General features: G+C 35.8%; 1 protein-coding gene across 1 annotated transcript in view; it reads right to left on the reverse strand.

The window, feature by feature from the left end:
* Positions 1 to 13,007, reverse strand: part of LOC311078001 (uncharacterized protein) — a 36,125-nt gene extending 23,118 nt beyond the window's left edge. The window contains exons 1-8 of the mRNA XM_084106648.1: positions 12,980 to 13,007; positions 9,411 to 9,623; positions 5,137 to 5,421; positions 4,531 to 4,624; positions 4,207 to 4,335; positions 2,969 to 3,155; positions 2,599 to 2,768; positions 73 to 182 (exon numbers count right to left, since the gene is read on the reverse strand). Of these exons, the coding sequence (XP_083962774.1) occupies positions 73 to 182; positions 2,599 to 2,768; positions 2,969 to 3,155; positions 4,207 to 4,335; positions 4,531 to 4,624; positions 5,137 to 5,421; positions 9,411 to 9,605 (1,170 nt within the window). The 5' untranslated portion in view covers positions 9,606 to 9,623; positions 12,980 to 13,007. The remainder of the gene's footprint in view (positions 1 to 72; positions 183 to 2,598; positions 2,769 to 2,968; positions 3,156 to 4,206; positions 4,336 to 4,530; positions 4,625 to 5,136; positions 5,422 to 9,410; positions 9,624 to 12,979) is intronic.
* Between the last annotated feature and the right edge of the window lie 1,801 nt (positions 13,008 to 14,808).

A 14,808-nucleotide genomic window follows, 5' to 3' on the forward strand; every position in this document is an offset into this window, starting at 1 on the left:
ACACACACACACACACACACACACACACACACACACACACACACACACACACACACACACACACACACACACCAGTAGTCCTGAAAGGCACATCCCTGGATTTGAACCATCAGATGCTGAAAGGGAATTGATTCGCTCTTTAAATGTATCTGCATTATCAGTTTTCATCAGAGGACCAAAACCTGTGAAAAACACAAACACATCACTACAGGGCACTACAATACCAAAATGCACAGTGCATTTTAATCAAACTGTGACTGAATTTTAGCATAAGACTGCAACACAACAAAATGTGGAAAAAAAGAAGGGTCTGAATACTTTCTGAATCCAATATATGCCTATCAGATAAACAAGTTAAGCAAGTAGATGCTGGTATCTTTGAAGCATCAGCACAGATGGTTTTCTAAAAACTATGGAACAAGATTATCCATATCTACATTTTCATATAAAAACTTGGACCCACTTTAAATGTGTCTTTAAATGTAGAAACATTTAAATGAATCATTTGATACAATGCACTCATTGTGTACATACATGTTTTTACACTGTAATTAATATAACTACATCTATAATTACACTGTTGACCCTTCCCTTACCCCTTAAAGATGAACTGAACTGAAAATTTGAGTAAAGGTGATATAACAGATGTATTTTATTTATTCTCATTGGTACAATTATTAAAATGGCAGAATTTGTTAAAAGGGATAATATGGTACGTTGAAAATGTTGTTGTTGTTACACGGGTGCCGCCATGTTGGATTTCAGCATTCTGCTACGTCACTGGCATGATAAGCTACTCTGTTGCTAACCAACACAAGCAGAGCAGCCATAGCATGTACATAGTCTGAGGCTAGCTGACATGGCTGAGGAAACAGAAACCAACAGGTCTAGGGGGGGTTCATACTGTATTGCCCCTGGCTGTAGTAATGAATGGTATAGGGCTAAGGCAGCTGGGGTTACGATACATTTTCACAGGCTACCTTTGACAAGGAAACCAGGCTTTCTAGCGTTCAACAAAACTGCGTGCAGCTAACTTAACAAGCGATCCCATTGGATGAATTCGTCCAATCACATTTGCCATTTATCTGCCTCGACTTTCTAAAACGCACAGTACCTCAACCATGTTTTAGTATTTTTCTCTAAATGCACACGGCATATATAAGCAGTCTCTATTTAATAAAATGCATAATGTGCTTGTATACAATAAATGAGAGTGCATGACAGGCTACAGCCCTCCAACCTCCCACATTTCCCTCTTATAACACAATGAACCATTATTGCTCCATTAAAGGAGAACTCCGGTCAATTTTAACATTGAGCTAATTTTTTTGTAAATTTGGAGTGCTGTCAATACAGAGAACAACGACAAAAATCGGTGTTGCCTACACCATGTTATCCTCTTTTTAAAATTGGCACCCTGTTGACTTGGGGCAAGTTTTAAACCTGCTTTTAGCCTCTTAACATCCTTGATGTGTCATTACAAGTGCACAGCCAATGTGAGTGATTCCTTCAGAGTGAACACGGGTGAATCTGGTGATACTTTTAATTGTCATAAACAACACTTTATCAATGTTGATTTTTTTCAGTTCAGTTCATATTTAACCCACCTTTAAACCTACCCATACCACCAAACTGTCCCTAACCTCATCCGTATCCTAAGTACACTGTACCTAACGATTTCTTTTGACGTAAGTACACAGTAGTTAAGACACCTAATTTAATATGGGATCACAATATATACAGTGCAATGCATAAGTGAATACACCCATGCTAAAGTTGACTAAAAAGAGGAATAAAAAATCATATTTTGGAAATTGAACTTAATGCCTTAATTTAAAAAATTAGGAAAAATCCAACCTTTAAGGACACCAATTTTCTTTGTGAATGAATAATGTATCGTAAATAAATAAATGTTCTTCCTTAAAATACATGGTGCATAAGTGAGTACACCCCTATGTTAAATTCCCATAGAGGCAGGCAGATTTTTATTTTTAAGTATTTTTTTTAATTTTTTTTTAGGATACTATGCATCCTGATAAAGTTCCCTTGGCCTTTGGAATTAAAATAGCCCCACATCATCACATAGCCTTCACCATACCTAGAGATTGGCATGGGGTACTTTCCATAAGATCATCTCTCAATGCAAATCAAACTAGCTTTTAGGCTAACTGAAATAAAATCATGCCAATCTCTAGGTATGGTGAAGGCTATGTGATGATGTGGGGCTATTTTAATTCCAAAGGCCAAGGGAACTTTATCAGGATGCATAGTATCCTAAAAAAAAATAAAAAAAATACTTAAAAATAAAAATCTGCCTGCCTCTATGGGAATTTAACATAGGGGTGTACTCACTTATGCACCATGTATTTTAAGGAAGAACATTTATTTATTTACGATACATTATTCATTCACAAAGAAAATTGGTGTCCTTAAAGGTTGGATTTTTCCTAATTTTTTAAATTAAGGCATTAAGTTCAATTTCCAAAATATGATTTTTTATTCCTTTTTTTAGTCAACTTTAGCATGGGTGTATTCACTTATGCATTGCACTGTATATAATTTGACATAAATGTTTCATTTTCAGCACAACATGCCTACCCTGGTCATTAAATGGGACTAGAATATATTCTGAAGGTTCCTCTGATGTTCCTTTCCTGCTGTCTATGATACTGAAGGTCACTGTCTTGGCCTCTGCGATGTAATTAGACATACTGCCCGTGGTGTCAAACACAAAAGCCAGGACTGAGATCTGACTCAGGCCCATCAATCTGAGAGAGAGAGAAAGCAGATGAAATGCAATAATTTGCCCAATGTTCATCATCAGTTAACAGTGGTATAATTTTCAGCCTGTTCCTCATAAAACTATTGCATAGCTTCAGAAAACGTGGACTACAGTGCATAAATATGGACCACTTATGGTAATAGTAGCACAAAAGATTTCTTCCTTTTATGTTACTAAAGTCAATACCGAAGAAAGGCTACATTGCCAGTTGCTACTCGGATGTCTTCCAGCAGTTCAATAGTAGCATTGATGGCCATTTCAGCGGCACGCTGATGAAGGAAGCCGTGACTTGAGCTGATGTCATCTTTGTTGATGCCTCCAATGGGGTCTTTATAACTGGTCATGTCAAGAAGGCCGCCATGGCTACACTTGCCTGAGAGAGAGTTAATTTTTTTATATAAACTTTTATATAACCAAGTGTTTCTGAGTGTACAGCTTTTTGGTATTTTAATTCAAAGCATCTTGAACTCTGCAATAAAGTTCAGACAGAAATTGATGGAGTTCATTTAAGGAACTTGATGGAACATGATGTCTGATGATCTTCCTAAACCCCATTAATGGTGACTGCATACAGTTACCTCTTTACCATTCTTGAAGTACTTTGACAGTGCATATCCTAACATGAAAACTGAGAAAATGTAAAAAGTATAAACATTTACTCAAGCCAGTCAAGTATGAAAAATAGTCTGTAAAAATAGGGTACAAAGTCATGTGTGTCACAGTGGCTGTAATGATGTATACGTACAAAGGAATAGAGAAAAAGGTTGGTACCAAATCATTGGTTACCCGTAAGCCAATCACATAACGTTTGGTTATGACGTGTGTTATGCGCTGACTCTACCGCATTGAACTTTCACAGTAAACACATGTATGATGCGAAAACAAAACCATCGAGCGAAATACCATAGTGAACATGGCTGTGAACGGAAGTACCAAGTCTGACGTAAAATACACAGGGAGAGTAATTAAAATAAGTAAGAATGGGTGAATTAAATCAGTAACTAATTAGGGCACAAAGAGCAGACAAACCCAGAACCGGAAAAAGAGTGAAAACAATACTAAAACAGTATTACAATGTGTTAATATTAATACATTTACTGTATTGATTTTTCACAGGTGTTTTACCCATATTTTGAATTACACATTGCATTGTGTTTTATGTTTAAAGGAAATGTCTGTAAACTGAACGGATAATAACCAGAAAATTACCAGTACCTTTTCAAACTCCCCCCTCCTAATTCTTACAGTAGATTATACAAACAGTGCTTATGATCACTAGTTTTACAATTACAGCTTCATCATATCCAAGGAGATTCAGCTGAAGTAATACATGCTCTAGTTCGGGAATTGTCCGACTTTGGTCTAAAAACCCTGATAAGCACTTAAACCTATGCTAATATATGAGATGTTAAACTTCCTTATACCTGCAGGTTTGGTTGAGAGTAAAAGGCGAAAATATCCTGAAGTTAACATCTTCTGTTGCAGAACCTCTTGGAGAATGTTGCCACTGCAGTCTTCTCCAACACAGCTTTTGCATGTTTTTGTATTGGGACCTAGACATCCATCCAGAAACATAAGTGTGTGCGGGGAATGACACAATATATATATATATATATATATATATATATAACTGGTTACATGACATGGGTGGACAAATGTAAATGTCATATAATGCACCTTATTGGATAATTAATTTTCAGATGAATACAAAGAAACTACTTCAGGAACAACTATACAGTACAGTATACCTGCTAGATTGTTGAGAGGAAGTTCAGGTCTGATCAGGGGGCTGAAAGGAGCAGTGCTTCCCAGTTCCACCCAGTTACTGTGACTATAGAAATCCTGCACACAAAAACACATTAATTTTCTTAATTGCAAATTTACATAGGTCTACTCAATGTAATCCTATTTTAGCTTATTATATAAACCACAGAACAAAGTACTGTTCTAACAAAACAATACTTTGTATATTTTCCTTCAAATTCCTAAAACACACTAATAATAGTGAGGAGTTTTGTTGTAGGCTACATATTTTGTTTTTGGTCACACTTTAGATTATGGTCCAATTCTCACTATTAATTACGACTATTGCCTCAATAAACTCCTAATTACTGCTTATTAATAGTTAGTAAGGTAGTTGTTAAGTTTATTGGGTAGGGATGTAGATTATGGTCATGGAGAATAAGGCATTAATATGTGCTTTATAAGTACAAATAAACAGGCAATAATCTAGTAATATGCATGCTAAGCAACTAGTTAATAGTGAGAATTGGACCCTAACCTAAAGTGTAACCCCCCCCCCCAATTAAAAAACCTCCATACTTCTAGATTTGCATCTCTATGGACTAGCATACCTGTAAAGTATGACATGCAGCCCCCAGACTGGAGCGAGCAGACAAATATCTGCCCTTTTTCACGTTGACTTTCACTGCCGCAATGCCCTGAGTGATGAGGTCCCGTCCATTTTTGAAATCTTCATTATCAAAATGATGAGCAGTACTGAACTGCTTTCTATCCACAGCTGCATTGCTAATGGAAGTCTGAGAAATAGCCAGACTGAAAGTGGGTATTTTTAATAAGGAGGAATATGAATTTGAGCAGGCTCTCTGGACGGCAGTTACTGTCAATTTGTTGTTGATCTGGAAGTAAGGGGGGGAAATGTTAGATTAGACCCACGCTGTAAAATAAAGTTGCTTCCTTAAATAAGTAAAATAATGTCTTTTAAGTAAAATCAACTTGGATGTTTAAGTCATTTCAACTTGAATTACATTACACTGACTTAAAAAAAATTAGTTGAATCTTGTATAACATAAAAAGGTTGAAAATTGCTTAAAGGAACACGCCGACATTTTGGGTCTGTATTATTCACCGTATCCCCCAGAGTTAGATAAGTCCATACATACCCTTCTCATCTCCGTGCATGCCGTAACTCTGTCTGACGCACCCACTGCTAGCCTAGCTTAGCACAAAGACTGGAGGTAAACAGCTCCATCTACACTACTGCTCCCAATAAGTGCAAAATAATGCCAACATTTTCCTATTTACATGTTGTGATTTGTATAGTCACAGAGTGTACAAATAACAAGGTCACATGAGACTAGAGTTGCCAACTGTCCCGTATTAGCTGGGACGTCCAGTATTTTGGGCCTTATTTGTCCCGTGCCGTGCGTGACCTCCCTTGTCCCGTTTTTTGACTAGCCTTCTTCACAGATCTAACCACTGACTGATACAACAGCAGCAGTGCTGATAACGACACTTGAGAATGATCACCGACTTTTTTAATCATTCTTTTGAGACAAATCATTGTTTGAACATAATGCTCTGCCGTCTGGTCACTTCCACTTCAAGCCGGACTCATCTTGCGCTAACGGTAATTCCCTTTCACTGTCCACGTTTTGATTTCAGTAAATCAATTTTGGCGAATGCAAACAATGTGATTATTGTTCATGAGTCCAACATCCAGCCACACAAGAAAACATGTAATCTACATGAGGGAATAATTGTCACGATCTCACACACAGGAAATAGGGCGAAGATCCAATCGTAGTAAGTTTGTTTATTATAAGGGTAATCCGTTACTCAGAAACAGTCCAGGCAAGGGTCAAAACCAAGGTAGCAATCAAACATAAACAGGAACAAGACAACAGGCAATAACAGAACTCAGAAGAGGCGTGAATATACAAGAACTCCGTGACACATACTAAAACAGACAGGGTTATATACACAGGGAAATGACAATGCTAATGGGGAATTGACTGAGTGCAATGATTAGTGATAAAGAACAGCTGAGTGCAATGATGAGACAAGGATCGTGGGGAATGTAGTTTCAAAATGTGACTGACACCGTGGGGAAGGAGGACATCTAGTGGACACCTGGAGAACACAAACCTGACACCGTGACAATAATATGCTCAAAAAACATTTCTGATTATCATTAATGTTTAAAACATTTTTTTCCCCTAGGATTCTTTGATGAATATAAAGTTCAAGAGATTTATCTGAAATAGAAAGCTTTTGTAACATTATAAATAAGTCTTTACTGTCAATTTTGCGTACTGCATCCTTGCTGAATAAAAGTAGGCAATTACTTTCTTTAGTTTCTTTCCAAAAAAAAAAAAAAAAAAAACTCTTACTAACCCTAAACATTTGAACTGTAGGTCTAGTGTATAATGTTAAAAAAAAGTTTTCTATTTTAGATAAATGCTGTTATTTTGGATGATTGTTTGTAATGTGACTTTTTTATGTATGACATTAAAATTCTTTTTAGAATTCAATTTTACATAAATAGGTTAAGCAATACAAATGTGTTTATGTCTGATAACCTTTTAAACATACTTGACTACAGACACTGAAACGACGTACACTGTGATACAGTACAAATATTTTGAGTGTCCCTCATTTTCCTATAAAGAACCACGATTGTCCCGCATTTTCCTTTTCTGAAGTTGGCAACCCTACATGAGACACAGCCATAATGTATAATATATAGATACCATATTAATAATAATACAAGTAAATAATAAAAAAGTAAGCACAAATATGAACAACTATATAGCCTACACAGGGAGGAGCAGAGAGTTCAGAGTTGGAGCAAAACACTCCGCAGAAGCAGCAGTTCTTCACCTTCCGCCCGTTTCACACATAACATTTGCAGTGCGTATGCGGTGCGTATTTTTTTCCGTACCCATGCTAACAGGTGAGCTTTCACACTGCACGCGGTTGCAGTCCGTCGATTCGTTCCAGTTGCGGTGCGTAGCCTATAGGCGCTACAGCAGTGCAGAGATCGTTTCCGCACCGAGTCTATTTTTGCTGTGCTGCAAACGCTGAATTAAAGTGACAGCGCATGTTTCGTGGTCAAAATGAACAGAATACACACATACTTGCTTAAGCAACTTAATATAAGTAGAAGTAATGCACTGAATAATAGGCTGACGTTGTTTAAATTGTGTTTAAACGTGCATACGTCTATTAAAGATATGTGTACAAAGAGAATCGCAATGCTGAGACGTTAAGACCGGGGTAAATCAATGTAAAATACAATTTACTTCAACAAGGCAACATAATGAACAACACTTGTCTCATTCGTGGAGGTGGAAAAACAAGTTCTTTGTGACATGCAAGATTTATTGTATAAATATTTAAATTATGCAAAAGAAAGGGTGGGTCTGCTGTTTTTGTCAATTTTAAGTTTTAATTTAAAATGTAGGCTATGTGATTTTAATATAAGTACATGGTAAAATATTTTACCACTTGCTTGAGCAGCTTAATATATAATTATATAGAAGTAATATATTTAATAATATGTTGTTTAAATTGTGTTTAAACGCGAATAGGCTACGTCTATTAAAGAGTGTATGTGTACAAAAGAGAATCGCAATACTGACAAAAAACTTTTTTTAAATAAAAGTTGCTGATAACTTCTGGATTTGAAATACAAAAAGTGAGTATGTATTTGTGGTATAGCCTACAGCAGCGGATCAGTTACGCACTGCAAACGCAGCATATGTGAAAGCACTATTGCGCGTGCTGCTCCTGCACTGCGTACGCACTATGGAGTATGTGTGAAACGGGCGTTCTGATAATATAGTTCCCAGGATGTATACGGTTAGAAGATGGCTGTGTCTCTTGTGACCTTGTTATTTGTACACACTGTGACTATACAAATCACAACATGTAAATAGGAATATGTTGGCGTTATTTTGTCATTTATTGGGAGCAGTAGGCTAGATGGAACCGTTTACCTCCAGTCTTTGTGCTAAGCTAGGCTAGCGGTGGGTGCGTCAGACTCAAGACAGAGTTACAGCAGATGAGCATGAGATGTATGGACTTATCTAACTTATCCAAAAAGTCGGTGTGTTCCTTTAACTTATTTTGATAAGGCAAAGGCAATGTAACATTTATATGTTGTCATAACTAATCTAATTTTTACAGTGAAAATTTGTATTTATGAAATTGAACATTTTTAATAACTGCCACTAAATGTATAACAAATATTCATGACAAGAAAACATATTTTAATGAATAAATCTGGTCTTGCACAGTTCAGATGATTACAAGACATGTCGATTAAAGTATTATGCCTAAACTTCATATCATGATGATAATCACATCATCAGTGCTTCCAACTGGACTTGTTTCTCTTTGAATGACTACCTGTTAGTTACCTGTAAATAAGTTTTCAAAATTTGGATTTTTTATTTAATTTTTTTTTTTCATAATTATACTTTTATTTCATTAACATTTTATTAAAACACCATCTTTGTCTTTCTGTTTTCAAATTAGATGCACATTATTTTTTACTTTGGTTCTATGACATTAAAGTGTGATTAGGTTCCACAAATGTTCCAGACTCTATCAATAACATTTGTGATTTGTTGTAGATTTAAAAAAAAAAGACTTGTAAAAAAAAAATTAAACAGTTTGTGTAAAGAAACATGCAATCACAATGAATATCTTTAAATGATTTCAAATATATTTAAAATATTAAATATTCATACAAAGATAAGTCTAGTTGTACATTAAATATTCTATAATATTCCTACAATATTCTATAAATATTTCAGCGATTAAAACCATTGGCAAAGAGCAGTTTTAGTAAATTGTTTCGTGCTCATATTTTTTTTCTTACAGGTAGTGTAAATTCCTGCCCCCGGGCAGCGGCTACGTCACGGCACACTTCTGCCATCTTGCGGAGGAAAGCTGCCTCAGTGATTTGTTGATGTGTGAGGGATCCATCAGCAGGAATGATTTTGAATGCTGCAGCCTGAGGGGACTGAAAGAGAGCCCGGAGGAGAAATACAGCCACTACAACCAGTGAAACCATGGCTGTTCACAATCACAACTGTGGGAAAATTCATTAAAAAAAATATGAAATATGCAATATTTTTTATACTTCCTGACTCTTTAACAATAACCCTGGTTGTTTCATTCTATCCTTTACTATAAATATTGAACACAACAAACCCGGCCTGTACTATCTGGTGTAAACAACGGAAGTCAACAGGTGTTACCCTGAATACAGTCTGTGTATTCCAACAACAACCATCCCAACACTGGTGAGTGATATAATTTCTCAAACATTCAGATTAAGTCCTCCAGATAAGTCATCTTCAATCAAGAGATTGTTATCTGCCTTTAAATTAGCATTAAACACCTGCTACAACAGTGCAACTGCTTCTGGATTGTGTCTGTGGTGGTCGATTCTGTGCACTTCTGCCTATGCGCAACAAATTGCATCTTGAAGACATTAAAGATTGAAAGTAAAAGTAGTGGCCCCTTCAAAACACTACATCAGTTGAATGACACCCATTTCAAGAATGCGTCCGAAAACTTATAGGCAGCTGACTGAGCAAGCAATGAAGAAATTAATCACAACAGTGTATGTCTAATAAAATCCCCATGCTTTTGCCAATTGTCTTCATATAGCCTACACAATTGTGAATAAAACTGTAACATCACATCATTGCCCTCTTTATTCAATTCACAAATGCAAAATGGACAACTTTTAACTTTGACATTTAGGCCAGACAGGGTTTAGAATAAGCCAGGATTAGACCTTGGTTCAATTGGAACATTACACATACATACATATAAGACAATACATATAAACATGCCTTAGAAAAAAAAAACATTACTTGTGTGCACCTTGACACAAAATAATGAAAGTAAATTGCACTGACATACAGTATCTTAAAATATGTCAGCAACATATTTAAAGATACTGTATGTCAGTGCAATTTACTTTCATGCATTTAAATCTGGGATTATCTTAAACCTTAATTGTCGGTGAAACCGGTGTTTAGAGTCAGGGGCGGACTTTACCATTAGGCAAAGGTCGGCAATTGCCTTGGGCCCCGAGCTACCTAGTGGCCCCCAAAATGCCCTATTAACTTATGCTTAAGTTTTTTTATTTTTTTTTATTATATATTTCTAAAACTCCATTTGCGAAAAATGGCATCAAATCAAATCGCAGACAGGAGGGGGCCCCCCGCCTCACTACATTGGACTATTCCATTATCTCACTTTTACTGCGCATCTGCGAAAGTGACAAGGCTGTGCCAAAAAACTGATGGAGAAAAAGAAGTGACTGACAGACAGAGTGTACAGAGTGACAGACAGAGTGTACAGAGTAGTAGACAGAGTAAAAATGAAGCGAAGCTAGCTACCCAAGCGGTGCTGAAAAAAGGAGGAAGCGGGAGGAAAGCAAAAAGTGCGCGGCGCTAAAGGTAAACAACACGCAGTAACAGGAGGACTGGGAAATACACAAACAGAGCAAGACGAGTCTAAACGCGAAAATTTAAAGTTTCGAAGTTACCCAAGCGGCTCAAATAAAAGAAAAAAAGTGAAAAGACGCTGATAAGTATTTGGGAACGCTGCCAAAGATGACAAACTTTTTTACGGCTACTGTTGGGGATACAGATCAGGAACAACAACGTCCAACGCACAGAAAAATCGTGAAGCAAAGAGGACACGGAGATCGACAGACAAAACTGAGCAGTTTACTTATGAATCATGATATTTAAAAAAAATCTCAGCTCTCAGATTCTGTCAATTCTATTACGAAATTCAAACAATAAATACCGTTTTGCCGTTTTAATGTAACGTGACAGATTCCTATAGCGGCACGTGAACTGATCATCTCTAGCTAATAGTAAATAAACACGAATTAACAATGTTGAAAGATACAGTATAACTTAACGAAATGTATATTCCTCATTCATAATATTGATCAATAAGTGTTTTTCAACCGCGGAAAGAGGTAAAACAGCTGGAGAACAGTCACATAACATTTACCTCAGGAAAGCCATGTAATTGGCTAGAAAAAAAAGAGCTATAGCCTAGAGAGTATTTGGCTAAATATGTGTAGGCCTACTATATTACTTATTTTAACCTTAAATTATACCAGCTGATACAAGCAAAAAAAAAAAAAAAACATAGCTTACCAGAAATTGTTGGCTACCATGCATTGTAACATGTTTCTGTTTAGGAGTAAGTTAAAGAAGTGTATGCAGGGTTTAAAGAGGATGTTTTTTTCTCCTCTCTAACCTTTACTTCCCCGTAGATTAGCTTTACCTGCCTATCCACCATTCAGTCGGTAGGGCCTACATATTTTTTTCGTTCTCTTTTAAAGATTGGATGGGGAGGGGCCCATAGCCTACCTTCGCCTTGGGCCCCCGATTTGCTAAATCCGCCACTGTTTAGAGTCAAAGCTCTAAATAACTAGTTTATTGTGTAAAATTTTTATTATCTTCTAGAATTTATATAATCTGTTATGGGAATAGATTTTACACTATATTTATATTACAACATGTTGTATCTGAAGTGTTTAGGTTGTTATTTTTTCATAACAAATGCTATAGATTAATAAATAAATCAAAAAGTCAACATTTGCCTAAGGATTGAACTAAGGAGCCATCAATGGTTTGACTTGTAATTATTGCTTTATTGTTACAAGAACTATGGTACATTTTCCTAAGGAGCCATGAGTAAAAATATATTCAAATGATGACTGATAGGAAAAAACTGGCCTTCAGATATTCCAAGAGAAGGAAAATCATTAAGAGCATGATAAACTGTAGGAAATAAACAATTAGTAGGAATTCAGAAACATTATATATATATATATATATATATACACACACACACATATATATATATACAGGTGCTGGTCATAAAATTAGAATATCATCAAAAAGTTGATTTATTTCAGTAATTCCGTTAAAAAAGTGAAACTTGTATATTGACTCATTACATGCAAAGTGAGGCTTATATAGGCTAAGAGAAAGTAGGAATTAAACAATTTCAGTATAGCAAATGTTAAGTAAAGTTAGTTTGACTTGCATGGCATTTTGAATTAGAACATTCTGTCAAACTGATAAGGTTCTAGATTCTTAAAAATATATGAAATAGGCCTACATCAAATATCCTGTAAGCAAGTAATTGTTAACTAGGCTATTATTTTATTGCAGTAATGTACCAACTTTGCATGTGTGGATGATACCACAAAAGTATTTTTCAAAAATAAATAAATAAATAAACAAACAAATAAATAAACCTCAAAAGGGAACATGCTCTGGGACCCCACTAAAACGGTTCACACTTCAACCCAAACCAAAAATATGCCCTTGTATTCTACACAACCATGCAATGTCCTCAGTAAATAAAAAAATAAAAATAAAAAAAGATTAATTTATTTACCTTGTGGTCGATTTTTCTTGAGAAGAATGTATTTTCAGGTTCCGTCTGTATATTTATATCCTTTTACAAATGACGTCAACATCAATCTGTAGTAGAAATCTTGTTAAGCCAGTCAGATAAGAGAAAGGTGATTCCAAAAAATTATCAACAATAATGAAAACAACCTGTTTTCATTTTATAATTAAATGAAATTCATTTCATTTTCATAATTAAAGTATAATTAATATAAAAAAATTATACTAAAGTATCAAATAATAATAATAATAATAATAATAATGGTAATCCACTTGGACTTACTATATTTGCATACAGAAACCCCTAAATAATGACGAGGTATGAATGAAAATGGAAGCAAAAAAGAAAGTAACAACTTAATCAGGTCTGCTTTGTTCAAGATCAAGCCTTTTGCAAACAAAAACAGTTTGGGCTGGAATGATGACAGACTTCATTCCCCCACACCCTGATGGACTTAAAGGTGCTCTAAGTAACTTTTTTACCTTAACTGAACAGCCTCAGAATTGTTGTTCCAGGATCAACAAAACATGCTGCCCCAGGACCATGCCTGCAAAATCGGGACGTGTCAGTCAATCAAATCAAATGAACAGTTTAAATGTCAGCTAAGATAAAGAAGACTGCTTGGCCTGGAAAGAAGTTTGACTTCATTCCCCACAACCTGCTGGTCTTAGAACGGTTCTGCATGGTACTTACAAATCACACAGACCATAATAAAACAGCTTTACTGCCAGATAAGATAAAGAAAATAAGAATGAAGATTGACATTCCTACAGTTTTTGACACCACAGCATATGCCTGAAACCAAATATTCTTTTTAAATGACAGTTGTGGTGTAAACAGTCAAGCCTACATAACATAGAAAAAAATTCAATGTTCAGCCAGCATATTAGAAATAAAATGAAGATTAATATTAGACCTTTTAATTGCCCGATGATCACAGTGTGCTTTTGAGATGACTGAATTAGAAAAGTTTCAGTCATTTTATTGCATGCCCCAAAAGGAACTGAGGTGGAATTTCTAAACTTATGAAGAAAAAGGTTGATAATTATACTTCAGTTTTAAATGTGTTAAATGAAAAGGTCATGCAATGTAATAAGATGACATAAACCCAGTTGTCACAGGACAAATCAACTAATACCTAGTTTTGACAAATAACTAAATTCTGACTAAATGTTTAGTTAATGCATTTTGCATTTTCATCTTTTATAATGACAGATCTTAAAGTGATTGTTATGTACAGAGAGGTTTCAGTTTGCTTTGAAATTTTAGATCTAACGTAGGACCAAAATTCCCATTATCTGTGACACTGTTTAATGTGATGCTTAAATGCACACTTCAGCTTTAAGATTATTATGAAAAGCACAAAAATCAACATTCTCCATAATATAATTTTTCTGTAATGTAATGTTTGAACACACAGGATGACAGATTTTCTAATGCAGATTTTGACCTGCTCATTCATGTGGCAGGAGTTTAGTGAAGCCCCTGTGCCAAGGAGAGTCTTATACAATACTGCTGCCCCTGATATGAACTTTGTCTTTAATAAACTTCTGAAACAAAATCAGGACTAACTGGAGTTCCCTTTCGTGGTCACTCCGAGTTACGTCGGATGACGACGATTGGGGTTTCGCCTAGAAGCCTATCACCTTCGAGTATATAAAACGAGCCAATGGCAATGAAATGCCATGGGTCTGCGGAATTTGCATAGCGTATCTCCGCCCACCGCAGGGGGTATATAAGGAAGTACGCTGGCAACATGCAGATATGTTTTCGCTTCGGAGCCGAGAACTTCTCCACTCCACGCAAGCCAATTC

This window comes from Abramis brama (assembly GCF_963993115.1).
Source record: "Abramis brama genome assembly, chromosome: 2".
NCBI classification, from domain to species: domain Eukaryota; kingdom Metazoa; phylum Chordata; class Actinopteri; order Cypriniformes; family Leuciscidae; genus Abramis; species Abramis brama.